The 13,079-nt window shown below is 45.8% G+C and overlaps 2 protein-coding genes across 5 annotated transcripts in view; one reads left to right on the forward strand and one right to left on the reverse strand.

Annotated features, from left to right (window-relative positions):
• AFAP1L2 (actin filament associated protein 1 like 2) overlaps nt 1-13,079 on the forward strand; it is a 126,029-nt gene that overhangs the window by 36,985 nt on the left and 75,965 nt on the right. The gene's annotated exons all lie outside the window — the stretch shown is intronic.
• LOC119858538 (small nuclear ribonucleoprotein F-like) lies at nt 8,718-9,055 on the reverse strand. The gene has a single exon (XM_038409371.2). The coding sequence runs from the start codon at nt 8,984-8,986 to the stop codon at nt 8,735-8,737; it is 252 nt and encodes an 83-aa protein (XP_038265299.1). The 5' UTR covers nt 8,987-9,055; the 3' UTR covers nt 8,718-8,734.

Here is a 13,079-nt window from a genome sequence, read left to right on the forward strand (position 1 = left end):
TATCATGCCACATGGAACAGCGCACTGCGTTTGTCGTTAAGATTGGAATGTACATGCAAGAACTGGAATCAGAATTTTCTGACAGATTTCAAGATTTCCAGCAATTTGGCCCAATGCGTCCTTTTCTAATTAAACCTGAAAAGTTCAACGAAAGTGACTTGGATTTGTCTGTATTTCAGTGGATGGGTGTTGAAGATTTTGAAATGCAGCTCATTCAGTTAAAAAGCTCAGAATTGTGGGCATCAAAGTTTGGAGATTGTGGAGTGCATTTAAAGCTACCGAGAGAGATCATGGATCCTCTATTCTGACCTGATGGACGTCCCTGCCAGTGAAATTTAACTGTTTGAAGAAAATTTCGTTGGCAATGCTTTCAGCATTTGGATCCACATACCTGTGTGAACAATGAAATCTGTCCTCTCTCCCTCTTGGAGCCGGTTAACAACTGATCACTCAGAAGCCTGTGTGCAGCTTAAAGTATCCAAATACTTGTCAGATGTTGGAAAACTCAGCAAGGAAAAGCAAGGGCAAGGATCACACTAAACTGATAAGATCTGCATTTTAATTTAATTTTAAATGAAGCTTCTTGAACATTTTAAAAACCTTATTTACTTTACAACAACATAGTTTACATACAACAATAGTTTAGTTATATATTATAGACTTAAGGAAGAGACCTTCTAAAAATGTTAAAATGTATTACTGGCACACAAAACCTTAAATTAGAGTGAATAAATTAAGACTTGGCACACCACTTCTGAAAGGTTGCCGACCCCTGTCCTATGCCTTAAACTAAGCATTCGATGTCATGTACTACTTTATCCTCTTCCCATTGCTTTCTCTTTAGAGAGAAAGAATTTTTTTTCCCTGTCTCTAGGGCCTGGTCTACACTAGAAAGTTTTATTGGCATAGCTATATCAATTAGATGTGTTTGTGGGAAAAAAATCACACCCCTAACCAACATAGATGTGCTGGCAAAAGCCCTAGTTGAGACTCGAGTATACTGGGTACCTTATTCCTTCCAGGGAACTGGTGCAAGCTATAGAGAGTTTTTTGCTATACTAGCAACCCCTTTTTAGGCTTTCTCTACATTTAAAAGCTTTACCCTATATAAGGGAGGGGAAACAGGGGTGTCTTCATGGTAGAGATCTACTATAGGCCACCAATCAGGAGGAAGAGGTGGATGAGACATTCCTAGAAGAAATAATGGAAATATTCAGAACACAAGATCTGGTATTAACGGAGGGACTGTAACTATCCAGACATTTGTTGGAAAAGCAAATAGCAAAGAACAAAATGTCCAGTAAGTTCTTGGCATGTATTGGGGACAACTTCTTGTTTCAGCAGGTGGAGGAAGTAACCATGAGGACAGCCCTTTTTAGACTTGATTCTAACCAGGATGAACTTGTTATAGATCTAAAGGTTGAAGACAATTTGGGTGAAAGTGATCATGAAATAAAAGATTTCATCATTCTAAGGCAAGGAAGGAGTGAGAGCAGCAGCAGAAGCAAATGGACTTCAGAAAAGCAGGCTCTAACAAACTCAGAAAACTGGTAGGTAACGGCCCAGGGGAAGAAAAATCTAAGGCAAAAAGGCATTCAGGACAGCTGGTGGCTTCTCAAGGAGACAATAATAAAGGCACAACAGCAAACTATGCTGATGCAAAGGAAAGCTAGGAGGAATAGTAAGAGGCCACGATGGCTCCATCAGGAGCTCTTTAATGACCCAAAAATCAAAAAGGAATCTTACATAAAGCAGAAACATGGACAAATTGGTAAGGATGAGCACAAATAAATCTCCCTGCATACGGTTGCTATATATCGTGATTTTTAAGTCAGGCTTTTGACATCATCTCACATGACATTCTCATAGACAAAGTAGGGAAAACTGGTCCAGATGAAATTAATGTCTGTGGGCGCATAAGTGGTTGAAAGACGACATTAATGCAAACTAGTTATCTTTTAGTTTATGCCAGCAGTATCCACATGGGCCAATTAGAGCACAGCACTTTGGTGCATGCTGCAGTTCACACCCCTGAGGTCAGCACAGTCTAGATGTCCCAGAGAAACAGTCCAGTTACTCATGTAGCTATTTTTGTCTGTCTTCTGGAGGTGACAAAATGGCCCTCTAGTGGTTCTGCATGGGGGAAATGTACATGCTGCACTTACAGAAACCTGATGGACAATAGCTCAGGTCAGAAAAAAAGAGTTTCTCATGTGAAGCTCATATCAGTGCTGAAGATGAAGAAGTCTGCTGTGGGATCCTTCATTTAAAATTTGTAAACAAAATGGAAGCCCCATAAAGTCCTCAATGCCTATGCAATCCCAAACCCATGTCTCCATTGTTTATGGGCGGGGGTGCTGTCTATTTCTAGATGAACTTTGATAATTTCTGAACTCCGGTGAATTTTAAAGAATCTCAGATCCGTACATACTCTGATTGGAATTTTAGAGGGAGTTTCCACCCCTACAATGGCTCAAACCAACACTGGATTCAGATAACCATGAACGTTGGGGAAGTTGTAACTCAGGCTCATTCCTCTTACAAGCTGTGGGTTCTGTTCATGTCGGTTATGTTGGAGGGAGGTACTTTCAGTGTGCAAATGGGGCTCCATAGCAGCCCTGCCAAGGAAGGCTAACCAGGGGATCAGCTGAATCAGCACATTTCATCAGTGTTCTGGACAGGGGCAGCTCTACCAATTTTGCCTTCCCAAGCAGTTGCCGCGAATTGCCGCTACAGTGGTGAAGCTGCCGCCAAATTGCCGCTGCGCGCAGATGGAAAAGCGGCGGAGCTGCCGCCCAAAAGTTGCCACGGCGGGAAGAGCGGCAGAGCTGCCGCCGAATTGCCACTGCACCGGACGGAAGAGCGGAGGGGCTGCCTCCCAAAAGCTGCCACGGCAGGAAGAGCGGTGGAGCTGCCGCCGAATTGCCGCCACGGGACATGGACTGCAGCCCCATTCTCAGTGCCGCCCCAAGCACCTGCTTGGAAAACTGGTGCCTGGAACTGGCCCTGGTTTTGGATACACTTTTTGTCTGGCCAGAGGCCCCCCACTTCTGGGGAATGAGCCGGGTAGCTGTGGCTCTTACAAATGAGTCAGAGTTGCCTACACCATTCACGTTCCCCCACCATCAGAACGGACTTTGTTACTGGGGTCCCCCAGCCATGGAATGTGCTAGTGAAAACCATCACAAGGTTACTATAGTCCAATGACTGTTTTTTTAAAATGAGTTGATGTGAAACAAAAGCCAAGGTTTTCTTCAGGAGTTACAGAAGCAATGACGCTCCTATGGTGAAGTTCACATGTGTGCAGAGGGCCAGCCAGAGGCCTATGCACCAGTAAATCACTCAAAATATGGCACAAGTGGCATTCAAGTTCTGCATAAGCTTTGTGCTGTCCCTCAGCACAAGAGGGAATTTTGCCTCTAATGATCAGTTTAAAGAGGTAGAACCATGCTCTTACGTTTGCATGCTCTTACGTTTGCAGCTACAGTGAAGGTCAAATCAGAAATACAAGAAACTCTATAATAGGGGTCGGCAAACTTTCAGAAGTGGTGTGCCAAGTCTTCATTTATTCACCCTAATTTAAGGTTTCGTGTCCCAATAATACATTTTAATGTTTCTAGAAGGTCACTTTCTATAAGTCTATAATATATAACTAAACTATTGTTGTATGTAAAGTAAAGAAGCTTCTTGAACATTTTAAAAACCTTAATTTAAAATTAAATTAAATGCAGATCCCCCCGGACCGGTGGCCAGGACCCAGGCAGTGTGAGTGCTACTGAAAATCAGCTCGCGTGCCGCCGGTTGCCTACCCCTGCTCTATAAAAAACATTTAGATCCATAAGCAGGGAATGCATTTTTAATAATCCCATATCCAGTTGTTACCCAACTGACCTGTATTCTGAGCTTGGGAGGCAGGGCGTGGGAAGAAGTGGAGTTATAAAAAAATACACTCTAAAATAGCTACAATAAAACTGTAAAGAGGAAACCTTCTTGACTGAGACACTTTTATCTGTTGCTAAACTAGATGATCTATGCCCCCAGCTTACACTGAATCAGATGCTTCATGATGCATTATCCTTAAAATATTGCAGCTGAGATCTCCATTGGCACCAGAGACAAGGGCAACTGCCCTGGCCACGAGGTCTATTTTATAGATTTCAGAAGTCAGCCTCTTGTCTCTTGACATATAAACATGTTCCCGATGATTAGCAAAGTACCATGTCATTCTGAAGGGAGAAGGGGAATTCCTTACATCACATTAAAAATGATTGAAATATTGATCTTTTTGTGACCATGAGAGTATCCTAATTGTATATCCCAGTGTAGTCAAAACTCTTGCCATTTTTAACTCAAAGCTCATACATAATATGTGGTGGTTTTCTTAAAGTGCCAGTTCCTGGAGTCATGTGATTATGAAATTTTGTTAGTAGTGACTCTGAAACAGACTTGGGGGTCATGGTGGATATACAGCTAAACATGAGTGTCACACTGTCTGGAGTGGCTCACCACTGTGAGTGCCCCTACCTCAGGGCAGACTGTCAGAAAACAGGGCAGATTCCCCCAAGCTACTGGTGTGTTCTGTAATTAGATGTAGTCAAACCAGTAACAAATGTGTGTTCCTGGATCACTAGACCACTCTGACCACAGAGTCACAGACAGTCCCCTTAGACTCGCCAGATTATCTGGCCACCCGGACAAACTAAGGCTCCGCTCTGAGCTGGCACCTGGGTTGCCAGCATCACAATGAGTTCCCACTGTGATGCTGCAGCCAAAAGGGTTACTGCCATCCTCAGATGTATAAACAGGGGTATAAGGTGATGGTGGGGGGGTAATATCTTGTATTGGATCAATTTCTGTTGGTGAAATAGACAAGCTTTCGAGCTACACAAGCTATTCTTTCAGGTCTGGGAAAGGTACTCGGAGTGTCACAATTAAATACATGGTGGAACAGATTTTTTAGCAGAAGTAGTTAACCCATATTCTAAGAGACCTTTCAAGGTGAAGTGGCCCATTAACACCTCTGCAGTCATAGGACAAAAAAGGGGGAGTTAGTGGGTTACAGGTTGTAGCAATAAGCTATAAATCCAGTGTCTTTTTTTTAAAGACCATCTAGCAAAGTTATGAATTTATGCTCCTGGGCTTGTCTTTTGAAGGTGTCGTGCAGATTTCCTTTGAGGACAAGGACTGAGAGGTCAGATCGGGTGTGTTTGTCTTTTATCATTTTTCTGTGTGAGCTCATTTTGAGAGCATAGTGACTTCTAGTTCCACCCTCATAGTTGGTATTGGGGCATTGAGTTGGTGGGTCTTGGTCTGTGTAAAGCTTGCTTCTGATGATGAGTTTGGTGAAGCTGGGGGGCGGGTTGAAGGCCGGAAGAAGGGGTTCAGGAAAGATTTCTTTCAGGATGTGGTTCCCATTGAGTATGGGTTGTAATTGTACAATGATACTCCATTTGGGTTCCAATGTAGGGTGGTAGGTGACAACCAAGGGTTTAGGTTCCCCCAAATCCCCATTTTGTATGTGTATCCTGGGCTTTCTCCTAGAAGCATGTCCTGTGGCATGAGTGCCTGGCTGTAGATAACAGATTTCTTTGGGTGGTTACTGGAAATGTGATGGTAAGTGTGGTGATCTGTGGGTATTTTTGTATATAGTTGTTTGTTGATGCTGATATGGGAGTGATTGAGAGAGACTGTGATGAATGGGGGTTAGTTGTGGTTGAAATCTATGAGGGAATTTAGGTCATCTGTCCAGAAGATGAAAATATCATCAATGTATCTCAGGTACATTATTGCTTTTGTTGTGCATTTATCCAGAAATTCTTCCTCAAGTTGGCCCATGAAGAGGTTGGCACATTGGGGAGCCATCCTGGTACCCATGTCTGTTCCCATGGTTTGGACCAAGTGTTTGTTGTTGAATGTGAAGTTGTTATGGGTGAGGATTAAATGGATGAGTTTGGCGATGTGTTTGAGGTGGATATCTGAGCGTTGCCCATTATCTTGTAGATATTTGAGGCAGACAGTGATGCTGCCATTGTGAGGGATGTTGGTACAGAGGGAGGTGACATCCATGGTGGCAAAGATGGTGTTCTGAAGGAGGTTGCTAATACTGCAGTGTTTCTGGAGGAAGTCAGTTGTGTCCTGAAGGAAGGAGGGTGGTGTGGTGAGTGGTTTGAGGATGGTTTCTATGAGTCCTGATATTCCTTCAGTAAGAGTGCCGTGGCCAGATATGATGGGTCTGCCTGGGTTCCCTTGTTTGTGTATCTTGGGAAGCATGTAGAAAGTCCATGGGATGGGTTCACAGGAGATAATGTTTTAGAGTTACTCTTGCAGTTGTTTGAGGAAGGATTTTATAATATCCTCGAATTCCTGGATGAATTGTGGTTTGTGGGAGGGTCTTTGAGTTCTTTGTCCTATGACTGGAGAGGTGTTAACAGGCCACTTCACTTTGAATGGTCTCTTAGCACAGTGTTTTTCAAACTGTGGGTCGCGACCCAGCATGTAAGGCACTGGGTCAGCACCGCCAACTGGGACATGAAAAGTCCCATCAGCGGTGCTGCCTGGCTAAGGCAGGCTAATGCCTACCTTTTCCAACACCATGCTGCGCCCCGGAAACAGCCAGCAGTGAGTCCGGCTTCTAGGCAGTGGGGTCCCGAGCACTGGCTCTGCACTTGGCCAATGAGAACTGGGTCCGGGGAGCCAGACCTGCTGTTGGCCACTTCCAGGGTGCAGCATGGTCCGCAGTGCCAGGACAGGTGGGAAGCCTGCCTCTGCACCCCAGCTGACCGGGAACTGCCAGAGGTGAGTCCGTGCCCCAGAGCTTGTCTCTCTCACCAACAGAGGCTGGTCCCATAAAATATATTCCCTCACCCACCTTCTCTTTCTTAGAATATGTGTTAACTACTTATGCTAAACAATCTGTTCTTTTATGTGACATTCTGAGTACCTTTTCCAGAGCTAAAAAAGAAAGCTCTGTGTAGCTTGAAAGCGTGTCTCTCACCTGCTGAAATTGGTCCAATAAAAGATATTACCTCACCCACCTTGTGTGTCTCATATTCTGGGACCTTCAGGGCTACCACAAAACTGCAATAAACAGGGATATGAATTTGCCAGATGCCTTTTCCTTTTTCCCTCCCCATGAGGGAAAAACTTGGGTAAAAACCTGCAGTAAGGTTATTCTCCAATCCTGTTATGAATCCTTGTTTGCTGTGGAGATTCTCTTTGGCTGCCCTCTATTTTTGGAGGTTTGGAAGCCTCATTGGGATGTTCCGAGCCAGATGATCTAACATCTGGGTCTCAGCTTGGCTGAGCAGGAGTGCTTTCTAGTGTAAGTGCACATCTGTAAATGGGACCACTGTCATGGTTTCCATCCCTCCAACACAGAAGGGCTGTGCCAAATGTCCAGCCGTCTGTGGTGTTTGGGGGTGAGGAGAGATGGATTCCAGGATATTTTTTTTTCTTCTGCTTAAGAGACGAGATTGACATAAACTGTGTGAATCGGCAGCAGTTCAACATCTTCAACGTCAACAGCTGTATTTGGGGAATGCTGTTTGAGAATTGTTTTGGGAAGAGTTCTGGTTAACTCCAGTTGTTCAGTAAGACAGTAGATTGATGGTTAAACCTTGGAAGTTATCTTGCTTCACTGTAAAATTATAGCCACACTATAAGTTTCTTGCATTTTCTTATCCCCCATACTTTGTATATCCTTTCTGTGAGAGAGGTTGGGAGTTGCATGGAAAAACAAATGCACATTGGAAAAAACGTGACATTGTTTTCACGTGTAGTAACTCCTCCCTCCACCCAAGCATGTGCTACTGCCCATATCTCAGCTTTAAATCAGGGCGGGGGGGGGAAGGAGGGAGAAGGAGGAACAATAGGCTGAGTCATCTGGCTCCATGTGTATATTTACAAAAGAAAGGCTGGAAAATCTTCATAGGACTCGTGAAGAAAGCTGTGCATGGATGATTCTGGGCAGATACAAAGGCGGTTGTAGTGTCTCCAACACCTCTGCTTTATCATTTGCAAATATAAACAAATAAATTTCAATAGTGTAATGGGATCACCAAGGGCAAGATTCAAGAAAACTAGGGATAAAATAACAGGGCCAAATTGCTCAATTTTCTTTGGAAAACATCATGTATTAGCACTAGGGAGAACAGAAAGGTGAAAGGGCTAGAAGAATAAAGCACTTTGATTTCTAATGCTCACGACTCCATCCAAGATGGGGGCAATAGGGGAAAGCATGATTCTTTCTCTCTTCCCAAAGGACCAGACTTGTTGGAGGAATTTAGTGTGTTGTGTTGACAATTCCAGTTGCTGGGGCCTTATTTTGATCTCATTTACAGGCCCCAGATTTATTAATTCGAGGCCTGATCCACAGACACATTTTGGAACAGCTTAGCCAGCTTGTGGGAGATTTGCCTGTGCGGGGAGAATTCTCTGCTCCTGTGGAGCTGCCATAGAGGCATCTGTGCCTTACCCCCAAACTGTAGCCATACAGGGTGTGGCAAGGGCTAGTGGGGGCATTGCTGGAGTGTCCCTGCACCTTACCTATCCCCAGAACAGCCCCTTGGGGCAGTGGCCATACAGTTGAGTATATCTCAGCAGCAGCCCTCCAGCATCAGGTGCAAAAAGCAGTGGATTTACGTAGTGTGACAGGGTCAGGCCAGATGGCTACAGGAGAGTGAATTTTTTTTTTTTTGGTGAAAAACTGATCTTTATTTTCCAGAAATATACAAACTTATTCTCTCATTTCTTCATCTTCTTCTACTCCTCTGATATACAGGACATTGTTACATCTTAACAAAACTTCACCAAGTTGTCCTGACAATGCACCATCTATGTATTCTTCTGTGTTTGCAAGCTGCATGTTCCTGTAGCCATCGACAGACACCAGATAGTCCTTGTACTCCATCCCCCACTTCAGCTTCACCATCACAGGCTTCCCTGTCAGCCCGTTCAGGAAGGGCTTGGGGTTCAGGGGCAAGCTCATTGTAACGTGGCATGGCACAAGGCAGCGGTAAAAACAAAAATTACTTGCAGAGCCGCACGTGCACCTGCTGAAGAGTGATAGAAGGCAGATATATTAGCTCCAGGTTAAGTAGGTCCCTTTCCCCTGGGTAAGGTAACGGGGAAGGGTCCAGAACAATCAGGAACTTTCTGGAAACAATTAAGGCAGACAGGCTGATTAGAACACCTGCAGCCAATCAAGAAGCTATTAGAATCAATTAAGGCAGGCTAATCAGGGCACCTGGGTTTAAAAAGGAGCTCACTTCAATTTGTGGTGTGTGTGTGAGGAGCTGGGAACAAGAGGCGCAAGAAGCGGAGAGTGAGAAGGCGTACTACTGGAAGACCGAGAAGTACAAGCATTATCAGACATCAGGAGGAAGGTCCTGTGGTGAGAATGAAGAAGGTGTTGGGAGGAGGCCATGGGGAAGTAGCCAAGGGAGTTGTAGCTGTCATGCAGCTGTTACAGGAGCCACTGTAGACAGCTGCAATCCACAGGGCCCTGGGCTGGAACCTGGAGTAGGGGACGGGCCCGGGTTCCCCCCATTCCTCCATTCCCCTTTCCCTCCCCCCCCAGTTCCCTACTTGATACCCGAGGAGTTGACCTGGACTGTGGGTTCCACCAGCAGGGAAGGTCTCTGGCCTGTTCCCCGATCTACTAGGTGGATCAGCAGAGACTGCGGGGATTGTTCTTCTTCCTTTTCCCCATGCTGGCCAGTGATGAGGCTAACTGAGTGAATGGCAGATTTGAGCCACGAAAGTGGCCAAACTGAGGGCTGCCGTGAACCTTTGAGGCGAGCAAATCCGCCAATAAGCGAAGGACCCACCAAGGCAGAGGAGATACTTTGTCACAATAGGCATGAGACTTATGGAAAATATACAGAAACGAAGTGAGAAACCCTTTTCCCTCTGTTCTCCCGACCCCTTTCCTGCCCCCAGACTAATGAAATGACAGCAAGGAATTTCTGACTGCTATGCTCTTGGTTTCTCTCCCTTTTCACCTTTCGCTACTACTGCTGATTGCTGATCTCTTCCTCATGAAGAAACTCACCCAGGGATGCCATATGTCCAGGGGAGGCATTTCCTGGTTCACTATAGTACCGATTTTTTGTGGCAACAGCACATCAGACTTGGATCAAAAATTCTATTTATCTGTTCCAAGGAGAACATTGTAAAAGCTGCTTTCGCCAAAGGAGAGAGGGCTTGTTTCTGGACCCTAGGAAGGATGGTATGCTAGTTGTGATGGGTTAGGTTGAAGGGAACCATCTCCTGTCGTTTGATTTCCCTTGTGTTCAGTGAAACAGGACTTGGTTCCTTCTTCAATGCAATCCTCTTTATTTACAAAGGTACCTGATGCTTTAATCAATTTCTCTTCCTAATGGAAACAATCACAGGGCCCCAAACTTTGGCTAATTGCTTGGGTCAAAAAGGGGTAACAGTATGATCTTTCTACTCCCCCTCCCATAAGAATAAAAACATAAGAATGGCCATACTGGGTCAAACCAAAAGTCCATCCAGCCCAGTATCCTGTCTGCCAACAGTGGCCAATGCCAGGTGCCCCAGAGGGAGAGAACCTAACAGGTAATGATCAAGTGATCTCTCTCCTGCCATCCATCTCCAACCTCTGACAAACAGAGGCTAGGGACACCATTCCTTGCCCATCCTGGCTAATAGCCATTAATGGACTTAACCTCCATGAATTTATCCAGTTCTCTTTTAAACCCTGTTATAGTCCTAGCCTTCGCAACCTCCTCAGGCAAGGAGTTCCACAGGTTGACTGTGTGCTGAGTGAAGAAGAACTTCCTTTTATTTGTTTTAAACCTGCTGCCCATTAATTTCATTTGGTGGCCCCTAGTTCTTATATTATGGGAACAAGTAAATAACTTTTCCTTATTCACTTTCTCCACACCACTCATGATTTTATAGACCTCTATCATATCCCTCCTTACTCTCTTTTTCCAAGCTGAAAAGTCCTAGCCTCTTTAATTTCTCCTTATATGGGACCCGTTCCAAACCCCTAATCATTTTTGTTGCCTTTCTCTTTTTTTCTCTAGAACTTTTTCTAATGCCAGTATATCTTTTTTGAGATGAGGAGACCACATCTGTATGCAGTATTCAAGATGTGGGCGTATCGTGGATTTATATAAGGGCAATAAGTTGTGGGGCCTGGTCATGACTCTTACTAACAGACCACACCTTGTGACTCTCCTATGGATCTGGGCATTGCTCCTAAGGTTCCCTTGGGTGATAGGGAGTGATCCTTCCCTATTGCCAGCATGTGTGTGTTGGGCATTAGATGTGGTGATGCTTACTTTCTATCTTTACCATCTGTCTTCCTTCCATCCCCCAGGACACCCACGCAGAAGAGAGTAGGATTTGTTTGCTTAGATTGCAAGCTCTTTGGGGCAGGGACCATCTCTTGGCACACTGCCTGCCACAGTGGAGTCCCTAAGCACGTCCACAATACAAATAATATAAATTATTATTGTTTATTACCGCAGTTCCAAGGGGACCCGAACCAAGATCAGAGCCCAATTGTGCATCCAAACACACAGTGAGAGATGGTCCCTGCCCTAAAGTGCTGAGTCTAAATGATATCCTGTAGGTAAACTCAGTCTTTGCTGCTGTATGCTCTGAGCCGTGCCTGCTGCTCATCATTCTTTCTCATAGTATTTTTAGTGGAGGAATGCACCTCCTGACCTACTGTTTGTAGCACTGCCTGTGAGAGCTCTGTACTGGGAGGCCACACTACGCAGCAGGAGTCTGCTCCCAGGCATGTTCCAGCTGTGGCTGTCTAATCTGTTCGTATTGTGGGAATAGTTGGGTGTTTTCATGTCCCCGGGGATGTTCTCTGTTTGTCTTCTTGCCTTTGTTAATGCTGCTCAGATTATGGAGAGAACTTGGAAGTGGGACAGAATCTTGATTATTATTATTTATAGTGTATTAAACAAGAACATAGTTCCTGGCTCCTTCGCTACTGGGAACACAAGTTTGGGGGATATTCATGCATGTACCAGCCAGTTTTCTTTTCATTGTCAGATCCCTTAGGATGCACCTCACCTGAAGAGCAAATGAAGTTCATTTCTAGGGAAGTTTTCAGAGTGTATTGAAAAGACAGGTCCAGATTCCCTCCGACACCGAGTTCAGGGGGAGGTGTGATGTCGGAGAGCAAGTTACATCTTCCTCACTCTCATGGTGAACAGTGTTCCCTCTAATTTTTCCCACATATGTGTGGAATAAATTTTGTTATGTGCACCAATATGGAGGTGAAAAAGAAAAGGAGTACTTGTGGCACCTTAGAGACTAAGGTGCCACAAGTACTCCTTTTCTTTTTTGTGAATACAGACTAACACGGCTGCTACTCTGAAACCTGTTAATATGGAGGTGGTGTGTGACACATCACCTCCATATTGGTGCACATCACTTTCATATTGGTGCACATAGCAACATTCATGTGGTGGGGGTGGGGCCGAGGGGTTCGGAGTGTGGGAGGGGGCTAAGGGCTGGGGTACAGGGGTGTGAGGGCTCCAGCTGGGGATGCAGGCTCTGGGGTGGGGCTGGGAATGAGGGGCTCAGGGCTGGGGCAGGGGATTGGAGTCGTGGGATGAAGGCTCTGGCTGGAGGTGCGGGCTCTGGGGTGGGGATGGGGTGGGTGTGGCAGGAGTGAGGGCTCCATCTGGGGGTGTGGGCTCTGGGGTGGGGCCAGGATGAGGGGCTCAGTGTTGGGGTAAGGGGGTTAGGGATCTGTCTGGGGGTGTGGGCTCTGGGGTGGGGCTGGGATGAGGGGTGAGGGGGTTAGGGCTCTGGCTGGGAGTGTGGGCTCTGGGATGGGGCCGGGGATGAGTGGTTTGGGTGCAGGCTGCCCCGGGGCTATGGCAGGGGGAGAGAACTCTCCCACCTCTCTCTTCCCGCAGCAGCACCTGGGCTGTGGAGGGAGAGGTGCCTCTTCCTGCTGGGGCAGCTCCGGGACTGGGGCCGTGGCATAGGTGCCTCTCCCCCAGCCTCGGCAGGTCAGGGGCATGTACTTAACTACCTTGATGAATGGGCCATGAGTGGGTAGGTCAGCTGCAGCAACTGCA

The sequence above is a fragment of the Dermochelys coriacea genome, chromosome 7 (assembly GCF_009764565.3).
Source record: "Dermochelys coriacea isolate rDerCor1 chromosome 7, rDerCor1.pri.v4, whole genome shotgun sequence".
Taxonomy (NCBI): Eukaryota; Metazoa; Chordata; order Testudines; family Dermochelyidae; genus Dermochelys; species Dermochelys coriacea.